The sequence below is a fragment of the Anolis sagrei genome, chromosome 5, assembly GCF_037176765.1.
Source record: "Anolis sagrei isolate rAnoSag1 chromosome 5, rAnoSag1.mat, whole genome shotgun sequence".
NCBI classification, from domain to species: Eukaryota; Metazoa; Chordata; class Lepidosauria; order Squamata; family Dactyloidae; genus Anolis; species Anolis sagrei.
The window spans coordinates 148,416,760-148,432,777 of NC_090025.1; the positions used below are offsets into that span (position 1 = coordinate 148,416,760).

The following is a 16,018-nucleotide window of genomic DNA, read 5'->3' on the forward strand; positions in this document are numbered from 1 at the left end:
ATTATACAAGCCAAAGGGCACAGACTTTGACTTGTGTATCTACTTCGCTTTTCATTAGAAGGCTGAAGGGGGATCTAGCAACTGCAGCCAAGTATAAAACAGTGCCTCAGACTTTGGGGCATGAAAATTAAAGATTAGGTGCCTCGTAAGTAAAATGTATAATCGAGGAATTCACTATTAGGACCAGAAGGGAGCCACAGTTGCATCACACAAAAAAACATTCCTTGTACCTCCATCACCTTTCTTTCCCAAGAACCAAACTCAAGGAAATTGGGAAAGTTTCTTGCTGATGCTAACAGAAACTCTTGACAATGTACTGTAAATCATACAGAAACCCTGACCTATTTTGTACCAGAAGATCCTACTCTGTCATCCATCCTAGTATTACAGTATTTTTATCCCATCTTTCCATGCACATGAATGGGATACCTTAATATGGCAAACAAAACCAGTTTGATTTAAGATATTGTTCAAAACACTTTTGAATATTCTAGGAGATCAGACTTATTGTTAGCATGTTGCATGGTTACCAACCCAGAGTCGGACACGACTAGACTTAATGTCAAGGGGAAACCTTTACTAAAATTATGTAAATATTTCATGCCAAAGGTCTATGGTATCCAGCTCTAGATTATAGTGGAGAGGGAGCAGGAGAAGAAAGACAGGGATATTCTTCAGCAGAGTTGTTGATCCTGCCATCCTTTGGGACAGTTAGAATGGAAAACAAATGACTCCTAATGACACTTTATCCAGGATTTGTATGCATGTTATAAAAAGTACACCTACTATAGTCCATTTTTAAAACAGACTTGTCCTGCATTTGCCTCCCCCTCCTTTTTTTCTAATCCAGTAACCTGAAGAAGACCAGGAACACCTTCTCCACAAAGACATTACTTTGATACAGGGATGGGGGAAAAGCTATTTTGGATATTTAGTCCACATGCTATTCACAAGGATGGATTTTGTATTATCTGAAAAGTTAACTGACCATCATGGACCAGCAGAGAGAACAGCTATGCAAAACTTCTTTAAATCAGAATTTCCCTTGATTTGTTACACTAACAAATATATCGACCTGCCTTCTTGGTTATATATATATTTTTCGCAGGGAGGAATCATGTCGTAATCTGTCTTCATTTGTTTGGACTATGTGTAAAATACTGATACAAATGTTTGCCAACTTCAATTTTCTAAATTTTCCACTTGCCCAAAAAAGGTATTTTAAGTATTAGCAGACAGACCATTAAACTAATAGGCTAGCAATGTTTTATAAACTTTTTTACAAGCCCACAGTTGGCTCAGTGACCAAAGTTGTGGAAGCAGGACAAATTCATCTAATTAATGCATACTCAAATTTATTTGGAAAGCACTGCACTTAATTTATTTTATTTATTTAAAGTACTTCTGTATCACCTCCCAGACTGCTAGCACTCCAAGGGAGACAAATAAATAAAAACATTTTAAAAATACATTAAATATTATTTTGAAACTCCTAAAAGCTGTGTAAAAATAGTCCTAGAATCCAGTTTGAAAACAGTTGATGCAGCACTGTTTTGGCTTCCACTCGAAGCTTAAAAAAAGATGGAGCCAGTCTAGCTTCCTTGGGTAGGGAATTTCACTGTTGACACACAGCTACATGGAAAGCCATATTGTGTGGGGATCCACCAACCTAACTTCACAAGGTATTGGAATATGAGGGCCTCCTCTGAAGACAGCAATTTTCTGGCAGGAATGTATGAGAGGAGGTGTCTTTCAGATATCCTGGCCAAGTAATTCTGGACTTCATAGGTCAACACCAGCATCTTGAACTGAGCTTGGAAGCAACCTCAAAGCCAATGAAGTTTTTGCTAGACTGGTGTTATATGGTATCTAAAATGCACATTTAACACTAGCTTAGCTGCTGCATTTTGCACCACCTGCAGTTTTTGAAAACTTTCAAAGAGCAGACCTACATAAAGTGTATAACAGTAGCCTAACTGGGTGGTAACTATGGCATGAACCACTATCTGTCCTCCCCAAGACAGGATGCACACACATAAGCCAAAGCTAGGTAAAGGCTCTCATGTCCACCACAGTAACCTTTTCAAGACCAATGCTGGGTCCAAGAGCATCCCCAAGGTACACACTTGATTTTTCAGAAGGAATGCAACTCTATCCCAATTTCAGGTTGGATTTCGTACTAACTGGCAACTCTTCCATCTTGTCAACGCTGACAACAACAGACTGAATGACTTGAAAAATATACTTTCTATAAACATAGTTAAAAAATTTAAATAATGTCTTAAAGTGACACCTACCTAAGAACAAGCAAAAATAGTGAGAAAAGGAGAAGAACAAATGCAGCAGAATGAGCAAAATATAATGTAGCAATATATTTTAAAATACTGCAATTGCACTGAACACGGAAACACTGGTATTAGCCACATGAGGATGATGCTATTTACACTCAGTGATTGACACTCTCTTGTTATTCCAAACTATGTAGAAATGAATAAATGAGATTTACCTATGTATCAACACTTAATGGCTCTATTCCAATTGGGGCTACTCAACTGGATGTCAAGATGTATTCACCACCATCCAAAACAGGCATGGGCAAACTTTGTGTTTTGTACTTCAATCCCCACAATTCCTAACAGCCAAAACACCTAGAAAGTCAAAGTTTGCCCATGCCTAATCTAAAACATGAAGGATGAATACAATCATGCATAAACTGAGCTACATTAATGTAATACACTTATTATCACAGATTGGGCATGTTTGATATGATCACAATTGAAAAAAGGTAGTTAGGTGGAATTCTATATGACAAAGCTATAGCTAAGCAAGGAACAGAAAAATACAACCATCCAAATGTGACTAGACTGCAACTCCTAACATTCTCCACCAGATATGCTGTTTACTCTTGATATAACGAGAGCATTCTAAAAACATCTGGAGAGCCACACATTATTTACCACAGTAGTAAAGTCTTCTTTCTGAATTATTTATTGTATATATCTAAGAAACCAAAACTATAAATCAAAATGTATAAATCAGTTACATAAAGTTATTTAAAACCATTGTTCAAAACTAATTTCAATAAACATACTAATAAATGTATTGTGAATCATATGGCCTCTTGGATACTGCTGAACTACAACAGTGCTAGTCACTGTGAGTCATGATGAGAAATGATTTGGTGGTCCACGCATTCTCTGCTCTAAAGTAAGGTTCTTCTGTAATCTATTACAATGCAGCACCTGTGAATGAAAGCAGGGGAAGAAATATACAGATTGCTACTGTGTACCTTTAATCATTTCCAAATAATGTTGACCCTAAGGCAAACCTATCATGGGTTTTAGGGGGGTGAAATTGTGTGACTTGCCCAACGTTTCTATGGCTGAGCAAGTAATTGAACCCTGGTCTCCAGAATCCTAGTCTAATCTCAAACTTCTATATCATATTGGCTCTCAATAAACAGGACTTTCTCTTTCATTCCAGCTGATAACACTGTTCTCGGCAAAGGATTCACAGCCTGGCTTTTCGTGTTCATTTAACCAGGTAGAAAGACAGGCCTAATTTTCACATCATGGAAAGCTACAATTTTGTGGAAACCCTGGCCTATCATGTACAAACAGTGACTGAATGGATGCAATGTCTGCTGTCTGATTGCTTCTATTTTTGTTCTTCGTAATCAGCAAGCAGCATGCCAGGTTTTGGCTTGTTTCCCCAAGTCAGAAAAACAACCTTTATAGTGAACTCTAGATTCTATCTCTGGCTTATTAGAAGAAAGAAGCCAGAGTACTATCACTTGCCTGGTTTGGACTTCACTCTAAGCAAGCCACAGAATAAAGTGTGTGGTTTCTTTAGCTGATCCTTTTGCAAGTATGAGTTAGGCTAGTGGGAGTTAGCAAACTGACTCATCCTTGATAAGCCAGAGCCCCAAACAATCCCAGCTTCTAACTACATCTGAACACATCCCATAAGTGTAGACTGGGTTCAGGTCATTAAAGGCAGAAAAAGAGTCATAGTCAAGGCAACTGCTCTAAAGAGTTCAGTGCACATGATAGATAGCATCATGTGCACTGTTTTTACTAGCAAGCTGCCACTTGCAGCAGGAAGGTTTCCCAGATTAGCCTTTCTACATAGTTTAATTGTATTTGTATATTGGATGGTTTACAAATACTGCATTTGAAATAAGCTATTACTCACCAAAATAGTTGCCAGAGAACACAAGAATACGAAAGGATTTAATTAATCCTTTTGAAATAAACTAATAATTTAGGATTACTCTGCAGTCACACCTGAGGGAGTGGTATAAACAGCTCAATTTGACTAAAGCTGAATTAGCCTATTAGTAGCTAACTTTTAACCTAGTTATTTCAAAATGAGGTAGTTCTGTTGTTCTTCCTGTTTCAAAATAAGATCCCATGCCTATGCAGAAGAATTGATAAAAATCAGTCAGGAACTACTGCTACAAGGTTATAATCAACACATTAGCCAAATCATTAGCATGAATCTAAAGTTAATGGGTTTTACCCATTGCGGTGGCTCAGTGGGTTAAACCCTTGTGCTGGCTGAACTGCTGACCTGAAGGTTGGCAGTTTGAAATTGCAAGACTGGCCTGTTAGCTTCAGCTTCCCATGCGGGGACATGAGAGACGCCTCCCACAAGATGGTAAAACATCCAGGTGTCCTGTGGGCAATGTCTCTGCAGACAGCCAATTCTCTCACACCAGAAGCTACTTTCTCAAGTCACTTCTGATACAATAAAAAAGCATGAATCTGAGCTTGATGTTACAGTTCTCTAAAAAAAATCAATTCATAATAAAAATAGAAGCACCTTATGTGAATTAGAAGCACCTTATGTTGATAATTATGTATTGTGGATTTTATTGTATGTTGTTTTTCGCACCTTTTCATGTTGTACACCGCAATGAGTCGCCAGTAGGCTGAGAATTGCGGTATATAAGCATAGTAAAATAAATAAATAAATAAATTATGCAATGCTAGACACCTAGCGGTAGAACAGAGGATTACAGGAGAATCAATGGAGTTTCTCAAGTCGCTCCTGACATGGAAAAAATATTCTGATCTTTTATAAATATTAGATTTGACTGGAAATGTGTCTTTATTGAATAATGAGAATGCTATATAGAAGATTAATGGTTTTGAACATAAGGGGGGGATCAATATTTTTACCGATTTGGAAATGAAAATGTGTGCAGTGTTTTAGCCTACCTGTTACAAAATTATTCTAGTAGAGACAAGTTCACTAGTACTTCTCAATGGAGCCAAAGAAGCAAAATCATATCTCTCCTTTTGAAAAGAACAATTTAAAATTTTATACAAGAAACAGAATAAAAGTTGAAAGAAGAGCCATCTTTCCCACATGCCTCCTGAAACATCGAGCACTAACTTCAACCAGAAAGTGTCCGTAATGAACTTTCTACACTTTTTGCATACCAATGGTATTCAGTCTTTTCATGAACATACATATAACTCAGTTCTATAGGAAACAAGAGTTGCTCATGCATCCAGATGTGAATGTAAAGAGAAATTAATCTTCAACCACATAATAAATTGCACCTGTATCCTATTTGGCTTATCACATATATTATTCCCTTGATAGTATTGATTCCAGCATCGCAAACTGAAGATAAGCATAGGAACTAAAAATTATGTATTTGTTTTGGGATCTGGAAAGGAAAGGACACCAAAAAGGAGTCATTTGTTTTCCTTGACTTCTAATTCTAAAACAAGGGTCTGGATAATAAACCACAGTTTAATCCTGGCTCTTAGCAATAAACCACTGTATAACATGCAAATTAAAAATGAACCTTCAATTCAATGGTTAAACCTTTTAAAGACACCTACAGATTTCAAGTTAAAAAAGAAAGGACACATCTCTCATCTGCCCTTGAATTGTTTTGAAGCTATAAATACAGATTCATGCAAATATATTCTCACACATTCTTCTAATTGTCCTAAGAACAATAATACATTAATGTGGATTTTGAAATGCACCCCTTCGATAGGCAGAGTTAACATCCATGAAGCGACTAGACTGTACAGGCTATCATTTTCTTATTAAGCTACTTTTTAAATAGAAAAAATGGATAAAATCACAGAGATTAATATGTCAACAGCTATTAACCACATCTAATATGAATCATGAGTTTACTCAGGAAATATGCATTTATGTGCTGAATTTTGAGGGATGTGGAGAAATAGACACACTTTCCAAAGGTATCCAGAATCTATCTATAACATAATAATAAACACATATCTATCTATACACATAATAAAAGTGAAAATATGTATTTGTGCATGTGGCTGGGGTGTCCACTTACACAGACAAGCTCCTGCCTCCACAAACATCTATAGGTCCCACCACTCAGGAGACACCAAAGGCCCTCTCTCCAATGACACTACAGGTTATAATGAGTACCATGAACATGTACACAAACCCTGTCAATGTCCTCCACAAATGCCATACTGCTCACCACCCAAGTGAAGGCTTTCATACGGAGACAATTTCATCCTATATTTTATGTGTTTCCTCCACCACATGCATCCCAGCGTTTCTTTCTCAACTGGTGTGGAATTTGCATGGTCCTGCCTATTGTCTCTCTTATAACCCTTTCCTATTCTTTTCTATGGCACACAGCAAACAGAGGAATTGATCAGCAACTGAATATACTAGAGAGGTTTGGAGAGAATTCACCATGATTTATAGGAGTTGTAGGTACTGGGATGAATAGTTCACCTTCAATCTAAGAGCACTCTGAACTTCACCAATGATGGACCTGGAACTAATGTTTCACCCTCATGGCCAGCAAAAAATGCTCAAGGTCTTTGGGGAAAATCCACCTCAGTTTGGGGGAGTTGTAGTTCACCTACATCCAGAGAGCACTGTGAACCCAAACACTGATGGATCTGGACCAAACTTGGCACACATACCTGATACGCCGAAATTTGAGTACTGATGGAGTTTTTTGGGATTAACCTCGCATGATGTGATTCATCCACAATCTTATGTATTTTGTACAATTAAAATTGACTTTTTCAAATAACCTGGGCAAGTATCCTCAGAGGTCACAACCTCTGAGGATGTTGCCATAGATGCAGGCAAAATGTCAGGAGAGAATGCTTCTAGAACATGACCATATAGCCCAAAAAGCCAACAACAACCCAGTGATTCCGGCTATGAAAGCCTTCAACAACACAATAAAATGACATCTTATCTAGTAGTTCAGTTATGGTTTAATTATGCCTTTGAAGAAGCTCTGTTAAAATATTCTGCTTCCTGACCATTGCTACAATATAACCTTGTAACTGAAAAAATGAGATCACTCACTTCCAATACTGATATATTTTAGTAGAATACTGGGGAAATAGCGTGTGTTTTAATAAGTAGGATCAGGAGTTTAAAGCGCTTAACAAGAATACTTAGTATTAAAGTGGTTTTACAAAAAATTTAATAACAGGTCTCAACATTTATTATTACTGTTTATTGACTCGAAACATTCAGAGTGAATACAGAAGCAATTTTCCTGGTATGATACAGGGCACAAGTGGTTTTATTTTTTATAAACAGCATAAAAATGTGGTGGGGAAAGTCATAATTATTTTACTTAAAGGAAGTCTGGAAAAACCTGTTCCTTGAAGGTAAGGGAAAGTTTTGCCTCAGTTAGTGAGTTCAAGTGAGTTCATGATCTGGAGGTGAGAATGTAAATATGAATCTGATGAAACAGCTAAGAGTCAGGATATCTGAATGTGTATTTTCCTGTATGAGCCTGTCTGTAAAATTTGAGATCTTCATGAAGTGATGTTGCGTATCTCCACATCCCAAAGGGGTACTTGAGTATACAAAGCAGTTATTTCTTTATATCTGCAACTCTATTGTGGACCTCCCTCCCAAAAGAATCAGGCTAGTCTCATCCTTGTTCAGCTTCCAGCAGACAGTCAGAACTGTATTCCATATGATGTTTGGCTTTTAATGTTGTGTTTCTAATGTTCTTAAAGATTGCATGTGTATATCATACTGTGTATATCAGTGGTTCCCAGCCTTTTTTGACCAGGCACCACTTGACCAGGGACTACTCTCCAACATTAGTACCAAAAGGGTTACGAATCGGTTTTTGGTCAACTTTAGATTCAGTTTGGTTATTTGGGGTGCTGCTTCAGAAAACTGCATTGGATAGACCACATCAGCTCTAGTTTCTGATACAGAATATGTGCCATCCAGTAGTCACCATCTGCTCGCCCACAGAAAACCATATTTAATAAGCCTCGGCACTATAAGCTGGTTTCACAAGACCAGTTGCTCTTGTTGCAACAGTGTAGTAACAGTGAAGCTGCGGACCATATTTTCGTTCTTGCAGATCACTGGTGGTCCATGGACCACAGGTTGGGAACCATTGCTGTACATCAATTTGGGAACCCTAACAAAAAAATACCCAATAAATATACATTTTTATAATAAATGAAGTATGGCACTGTTCACAAAGCTTCATGCTTTGTCCTTTGCAATAAAATGAGAGTGTTACCATGAAAAAGAGGCTTTAAGAAACAGTATAGCTGTCTTAAGTTAATCTTTTAAAAGAGGCAGCACAAGAATGTAAATTGTTCATAGGATGGAAAGTCAAAGTACCATCACAATAAAACTGGCACTCCAAAACCTGAAACATTAGGACTGAGTAAGTTGTGGAAACACATTAATGCCCTTTTGGGTTTGTCATCCAGAAGCTCAGAGTCATAACAGCAACAACGGTAGCCAAGGTAATAAAACCACACCCTGGGAGGTAAAAAGATCTGGCTGTTTCAGCAGGCACTCCCTGGATAGGGATATTTACTTCAGAACTTGCTCTGAGTTTGACATTCAGCAGCAGAGCAAAAGCTAGAAGATTGGAGAACTAGGGTAGGTATGTTGTATAATTTGGACACAACTTTATCTTCTCCAATTGACTCTTTCCCATTGTATTGCATTTAAAGTATCATGTAAACTACACTGTGAACTTTTGTTAATGGCCAGGTACTCAAAATAAATAAAATAAAAGTCGCCCTAGTTAGTTCTTCCTTCTCTTACAGAGGACCAATTTTCCTTAGCACTTTTAATATACTTTGAGTTCCTTAATTTAAAATAATTTAGAAAGAATACTACATGTGAAGATAAACACCCATTTTAAAACAGTATAAGGCTGAAATACATCATGCTTGCTCCATAATTTCATACAAGAAGCAAGTATCTATACTTGCAGTACAGTGTATTCCAATGGGGTTTTCTTTGTGCTGCAGAGATACAATCTCATGGTGCAAAAAATAAAACAAAACAAAAGAGTACGTGGGAGAAGAAGTTTTGCAAGGGCAAGTCTGGAGCATACCAATTTGACTGAGACAGTGTGTTATATTCACTATTGAGACATCAGGTAATGCAAGCAAGCTCTCTTCCAACTTTTGTAACCTAATCTGCCCCTCTTCTCTCACCTCCAAAATATCTCTCAAAGACTGGAGGTCCTTTTGGGGCTGCAGTGGGTAGAGAGGAATTGCCTGAAATCAGGTTAAGAAACCTTACATGAAGAGAACCTGCTCTGGTAGAAGATTCCTCACTTGGAAATGAAGGATTTGCTCTCCCACATTCTCACATGACTGGCTGCATCCTGCAATGTTGGATACAACCTATTTGAACTGTGGAGCTGGAGGCCCAGAACTGTGTCAAAGCACACTGTAAATTGGATTTGTTAGTCTTTCTGTCAACAAGCACTTCCTGCTGTTGTCTCACTGTTTTTACTCCAAATAAACACTGCTATAAAATCTAGCTCCCTATAGCCCCTGCCCTAATGTTTGGAAATTTGTGCCTTATGCTATTGGACTTTATTATCTTTTGCTGGCTAAGGCTGATGGGAATGTGCAGTTACATCATAAAGTATCCAACAATGTTCTGCTTTATGTCCCCATTGCTGAGACAACATTGAACAAGATCATCCTGCAACATAGTAAGCAGAATCTGTGGATTTCCCTATACATTTGCTTTTGATTCTCTTAGTAGAAATTCTACAATGAAATAAACATTGTTTCTTCTTCAAATTTGATAATTATGTACCTTCCTGTATGACATAAAGTGGAGGCAACAAGGATTATGGAAAAGCAGGTAAAACTCCTACTTGTAGCTACTCTATAAGGTCCTGGATAAGGTGGATTCCTACAGATTCTTGAATGTACCAATATGTGTCTGTGCTATAGGGAACATAGCACAGATACATATTGGTACATTCAAGAATCTGTAGGAATTCATCTTATCCAGGACCTTGTAGAGTTGCTACAAGTCAAACTAGCTCAGTGTTTCTCAACTTGGGGTTGGAACCCCTGGGGGGTCGCAAGAGGATGTCAGAGGGATCTCCAAAGACCATCAGAAAACACAGTATTTTCTGTTGATCATGGGGGGGGGGGGGGGGTTCTGTGTGGGAAGTTTGGCCCAATTCTAACGTTGGTGGGGTTGAGAATGCTCTTTGATTGCAGGTGAACTATAAATCCCAGCAACTACAATTCCCAAATGTCAAAATCTGTTTTCCCCAAACTCCATCAGTGTTCAATTTGGGCATATTCAGGATTCACCCCAAATTTGGTCCATAACCATCATTGTTTGAGTCCACAGTGCTCTCTGAAGGTAGGGGAACTACAACTCCAAAACTCAAGTTCAATGCCCACCAAACACTTCCTGGTCATGGGAGTTCTGTGTGCCAAGATCGATTCAATTCCATAGTTGGTGGAGTTCAGAATGCACTTTGATTGTAGGTTAACTATAAATCCCAGCAACTACAACTCCCAAATGACAAAATCAACCCACCCACCTTCTCCCCCTCGCAACCCCACTAGTTTTCAAATTTAAGCGTATCAGGTATTTCTGCCAAACTTGATCCAGTGAATGAAAATACATATAAGATATTTACATTATGATTCATAACAGTAGCAAAATTACAGTTATAAAGTAGCAACATTTTTTTTAATGGCTGGGGGTCGCCACAACATGAGGAACTGTATTAAGGGTTGTAACATTAGGAAGGTTGAGAAACACTGTCTTAGTAGAAATTCTACACGCAAATAAACAGAATTGATTCTTCTTCAAAGTTGACCATCAAGTACCTTCCTGTATGACAAAAAAGTGGAGGAAACAGGGATTATGGAAAAGCAAGTAAAACTCCTACTAAAAAAATAGGGAACATAGCACGAAGATACATACTGGTACATTCAAGAATCTGTAAGAATCCACCTTACTTTACCATCTTGTAAAGTAGCTACAAGTCAAACCAGATAATCGCCTGCAACTACTGTAAGAAACCATTTCTCTCCTGAGCATGATCCTAACACTGCAGAAATGTGAAATGTTTACACAATCACAAAAGGAAAAATTAGGTGGGTTAAAATTAGGAAGAATGTTTCAAGCTTTCTTATGCTACAAGGGAAGATGACATTCTTGATTTAGTAGTCCCTTCTATCATCTTTCCTTGGACTCCTGAAAAGACGATTCACGATGACCTGTGCTAGATTTTTTCCTAAATATTCCTCTCTCAGCTTGAAAAGACCAAAGATATTATTATCATTCTTTTGCATTCCTTTAAAGGGATTTTAAACCAATGCCAGATTTTTATGCTAGGAGAAAACCACAGAAGACAGCTGTATTGGCTAACAAAAATATCTTCCTCTCCTTCAAACCACTGCATTTTTCCAATGGAGGAAGAGGGAGAGCATGCTTTGGAGTCATAAGCAGATTACATTGACACCTAAACGGATACCTCGGTTTCCTTTCTTTGCTATTTTAATCCAATAAGACCTTATGGAATCTTTTTAATGGCTAGCAGAAGTATCCCCAACACACAAGGGAAAGGAGGAGATTGTAAGACCCATTCCAGTATTCATACATATGTATTTCTTGTCCTGATCACATTACTCGATACATTGTAAGGTTACCATGCCTTTTATTTCCCCGAGGCTTCTCCTTGCAGTTTGGTTTCAGTCAAGTGATCCATAAAACAAGAAGACAAGTGTGTGACAGGCTGTCATTACATTCATGCTTTCTCAGAAGAAATCCATTTAGTTTCATGGAAACTTTCTCTTTTATGCAAGGACAGTTAAGGCCCTTTTTTGCAAGAAAGATTACAATTGCTTTTATTTATCAGTAAAAATCCCACAGAACTGGAACCTTGTTTTCATTTTTCAAAAACAAAAAACCACATACTTAACATATGAGTCAGGAGGTACATCTACACGGAAGAATTAATGCAGACCACTTTGACTGGAATGGGACAATGCTATAGGATTTATAATTTCGTAAGGCACCAGAACTCTTGGGCAGAGAAAGCTAAAGATCTTGTAAAACCACAATTCCCAGGATTCCATAACATTGCACCAAGGCAGTTTAAGTGATGTCAAACTACATTAATTCTATAGTGCAGAACCACCGAGGACCTCAAATATCAGAAGTGATGCTTGTCTCTCTGAAAGCAACTGTGCAAGAAGAACCTGCCAAAATCATGTGTTAGAGCTACCAGCATAATTTCCCTAGATATAAATCAATGGCCATTTGAATAGCTGGTGACGTTCATAACCCTTCATAACCAAAAGATTGTCTCAAAACCACACATGGTTCATTAGCCTTTGGCTCTGGAGCAGCCCTGGGTGGGAGTAACTTGTGGTTGGTGGCTGCAAGGCATATCTGCACTGACCATCGAATGCCGTTTTAAACCGGTATTGGTATTGCTGTGTAGATGTTTACATAGCAAATTGTTGAACCAGTTTGAGGACACAAATCACAGAACACTAATGTGGACCAAAAAGCTTTCTTTCATGACCTTTGGTGGGAGCTTGCAGCTTGAAGGTAGCTTGGACCTGCATTCACTGATCTGTGTAGATACGGCCCAAGTCTCAGCTTCCATGTCTCCTAAATTTGCAGGCCAATGGTGGAATTATAAAAATAACCAAGGTCTGCTTTACAACAGCCACTGAGAAGGGGAGGAGCTATTATGAGTCCTTCATGTGATTCCAAAGAGGCATGGAAACCTCTTTCCTCCTCCCCAGCCTTTTATACTTCATGAACCTCCTCCTCCTGTCATGGTGGAATGTTATGGGGGACTTTCAGGTAAATCTGTCAGATGAACCTATCAGGGGGCCCTTCATGTGAATCTGAGGAGGCATGGAAACCAGGTGAACTATAAGGGTTCTGAGAAGACATGGAAGCCTGCTCCTTTCCCCTCCCCAGCCTCTCCTTTGTCTTTCTGCTCTTTGCTGGCCTCCTCCTCCTCCTGTCACTTGGGTGGTGGGTTGTTCAGGGGGACCTTCAGGTAAACCAATCAGGTTAATGTATCATGAGGCCCTTCAGATGAAGGTGAAGAGGCATGAAAATACACTTTATTTTTTTCTCCCTAGCCTCTCCTTTGCCTTCCCACCCTTTGTGCACCCTGTGGGATGCTCAAGAAAACTTAATCAGATGAGTGTGTCAAGGGGCCCTTAAGGTGAAGCTGGGGAGACAGGGAAACCCCCTTCTTTCCTTCTCCCATCTCTCCTTTGCCTTCTGGGCTTTCAGATGAAACTGAGGAGGCATGCTTCCTTCTGCCCTTTGCATGCTTCCTCCTCTCAGTGGTGGGATGCTTAGGTAAACTTAATCAGATGAATGTGTAAAGGGGCCCTTCAGGTGAAGCTGGTAAAACATGGAAATTACTCTTCTTCCTTCTCCCATCTCTCTTGTTTTCTGGACTTTCAGATGAAACTGAGGAGATATGGAAACTCTTTTCCCGTGGCTCTTCTCACTGGTGGGATGCTCGGGTAAACTTAATCAGATGAGTGTGTCAAGGGGCCCTTCAGGTGAAGCTGAGGAGACAGGGAAAGTGCCTTCTGGACTTTGAGATGAAGCTGAGGAGACATGGAAACCCTTTCTTCTCCCCTTTGCACACCCCCTCCTCTCAGTGATAGGATGCTTAGGTAAACCTAATCAGGTAAATGTATCAAGGGGCCTTTAGGTGAAGCTGAGGAGACAGGGAAACCCCCTTCTTTAGCCCATCTCTCCTTTGCCTTCTTGTCTTTCAGATGAAACTAAGGAGACATGGAAACCCTTCCTTCTCCCCTTTGCACGCCTCCTTCTTTCAGTGGTGGGATGATCAGGGAAACCTAATCAGGTGAATGTATCAAGGGGCCCTTCGGGTGAAGCTGAGGAAACAGGGCAACCCTTCCTTCTCCCCTTTGTGTGCTTCCTCCTCTCAGTGGTGGGATTCTCAGGTAAATCTAATCAGGTGAATGTGTCAAGGGGCCCTTCAGGTGAAGCTGAGGAGACTGGGAAACCCTTCCTTCTCCCCTTTCTCCCCTTTTAGGTTTACCTAAGCACTTTTCAGTAGTGGAATGCTTAGGTAAACCTAATCAAAGTAGTGTATCAAGGGGCCCTTCAGGTGAAGCTGGGGAGATGGAGAAACCCTTCCTTCTCCCCTTTACGTGTATCCTCATCTCAGTGGTGGGATGCTCAGGGAAACCTAATCAGGTGAATGTGTCAAGGAGGCCTTGTGGTGAAGCCTTCCCCCCTTTGGTTGTCCTCTCCTCTCAGTGGTGGGATGCTTAGGTAAACCTAATCAGGCGAGTGTATCAAGGGGCCCTTGAGGTGAAGCTGAGGAGCCCCGCCAGCCCGCCCCTTCCCAGGCATCCCTTGGCCTTCCCGCGCTGGCTCACCTCGGTGGCGGGGATGTTCACCACACCTGTGGAGCGCCTCTTCTCCCGCAGCTTCCTCTTCTCGATCTGCCCTTTCCCTTTGCGGGCGCTGGGGCCGGAGGAGCCCTTGCCCTTGGCGGAGGCGGCTTTCTCCTTCTCCTGCTCCTCCTTCTCTTCGGGGGCCCCGCTTTTGCCCGCGGGGGGCTCCGGGGGCGCGCCTCCTCCTCCTCCGCTGTTATTGTTCAGCTCGGCAACCGTGGTGGCGGCGGCGGCGGCGGCGGGGGCTCCCGGGGCTTTGGGCTCGGGCGGCGGGGGCGCCTGCTTGGCGCGCATCTTCTCCCGCTTGGCTTTCCACTCCTCCAAGAAGTCCGTGGTGGTGGAGGTGGGGTTCGGGGTGGAAGAGGCGGCCCGGTAGCCCCCGGTGGCCATCTTCCCCGCCAGCCGTGGCTCTCCAAGGACACAGAAAGAGGGAGGGGGGGGGCGCCGAAGGGAAGGAGAAGGGAGGCTGCGGGGACAAAAGGCGGCCAGTGAGGCGGGCGCTCCGTCTCCAAGGCGCCCTCCTTGCCTTTCCTTCATGCTCCCAAGCCCGCCCACCCCCCCCCCCCTTTCTCTTCTCCGCACTCAGATCCCGCTTCCAACCCGCTTCTACAACTCCAGCCAGGAATTGCGCCCAGGTCCGCTTCTTCCAGCCCCCGCCGTCCCTTCCCACGCAGGGTGCATCTACACTAGAGAAGCAACGCAGTTTGACACAATCGTGGGATCGCCTTCCGCTCTCTCCGCCAAAGTGCGTTGGTGCCTCACCAGGCTACACAAACCCTCGGGTTTCCTAGCTTTATCGTGTCCAAACTGCATTAACGCTACAGTGTAGATGCGCCCTCGGATTGGGGTTTGCAGCAAACAGCTCCCAGTTGGCCCCCTCGCCTTGCAAAAGGAGGCAAACAGAGAGGAAGAAGCCAACAAGCAACTCCGTCCTTGGCTTCTTCTTTGGCGCACAATCGCCTTTCCGAGAGTGGCGCATCCAATCCCGCTTCTGCGCGGAGTTTGAGGGATCGTGCGAAAGTAAAGGGAGGTCCCCACTCCGGAGAGGTGCCCTTACCTGAAGCCGAAAGCGAAGGCTGTGCGTCCCGCTTCTCCTCTTCCTTTCGCCAGGTGAGGCGAGACGCGCGGAATTCCCGGAAGACTCAGCGGCGAGGCTCCCGGAGCTCTCTTCCCCAGTTGCCTTCTCCCGAGGGGCGGGCGGAGGGAGGGAGGGAGGGAGGGAGGGAGGGGAGGCCCGGCGGAAGGAGCCGAGGCGCGGCGGAAAGTGCCGAGTGACCCTGACAATGGGCCAGGGGCGGGGAGGATCC

General features: G+C 41.6%; 1 protein-coding gene across 1 annotated transcript in view; it reads right to left on the reverse strand.

The window, feature by feature from the left end:
• PAWR (pro-apoptotic WT1 regulator) overlaps window positions 1-15,918 on the reverse strand; it is a 76,970-nt gene extending 61,052 nt beyond the window's left edge. The window contains exons 1-2 of the mRNA XM_060777404.2: window positions 15,769-15,918; window positions 14,694-15,177 (exon numbers count right to left, since the gene is read on the reverse strand). Of these exons, the coding sequence (XP_060633387.2) occupies window positions 14,694-15,101 (408 nt within the window). The 5' untranslated portion in view covers window positions 15,102-15,177; window positions 15,769-15,918. The remainder of the gene's footprint in view (window positions 1-14,693; window positions 15,178-15,768) is intronic.
• Window positions 15,919-16,018: the final 100 nt, after the last annotated feature.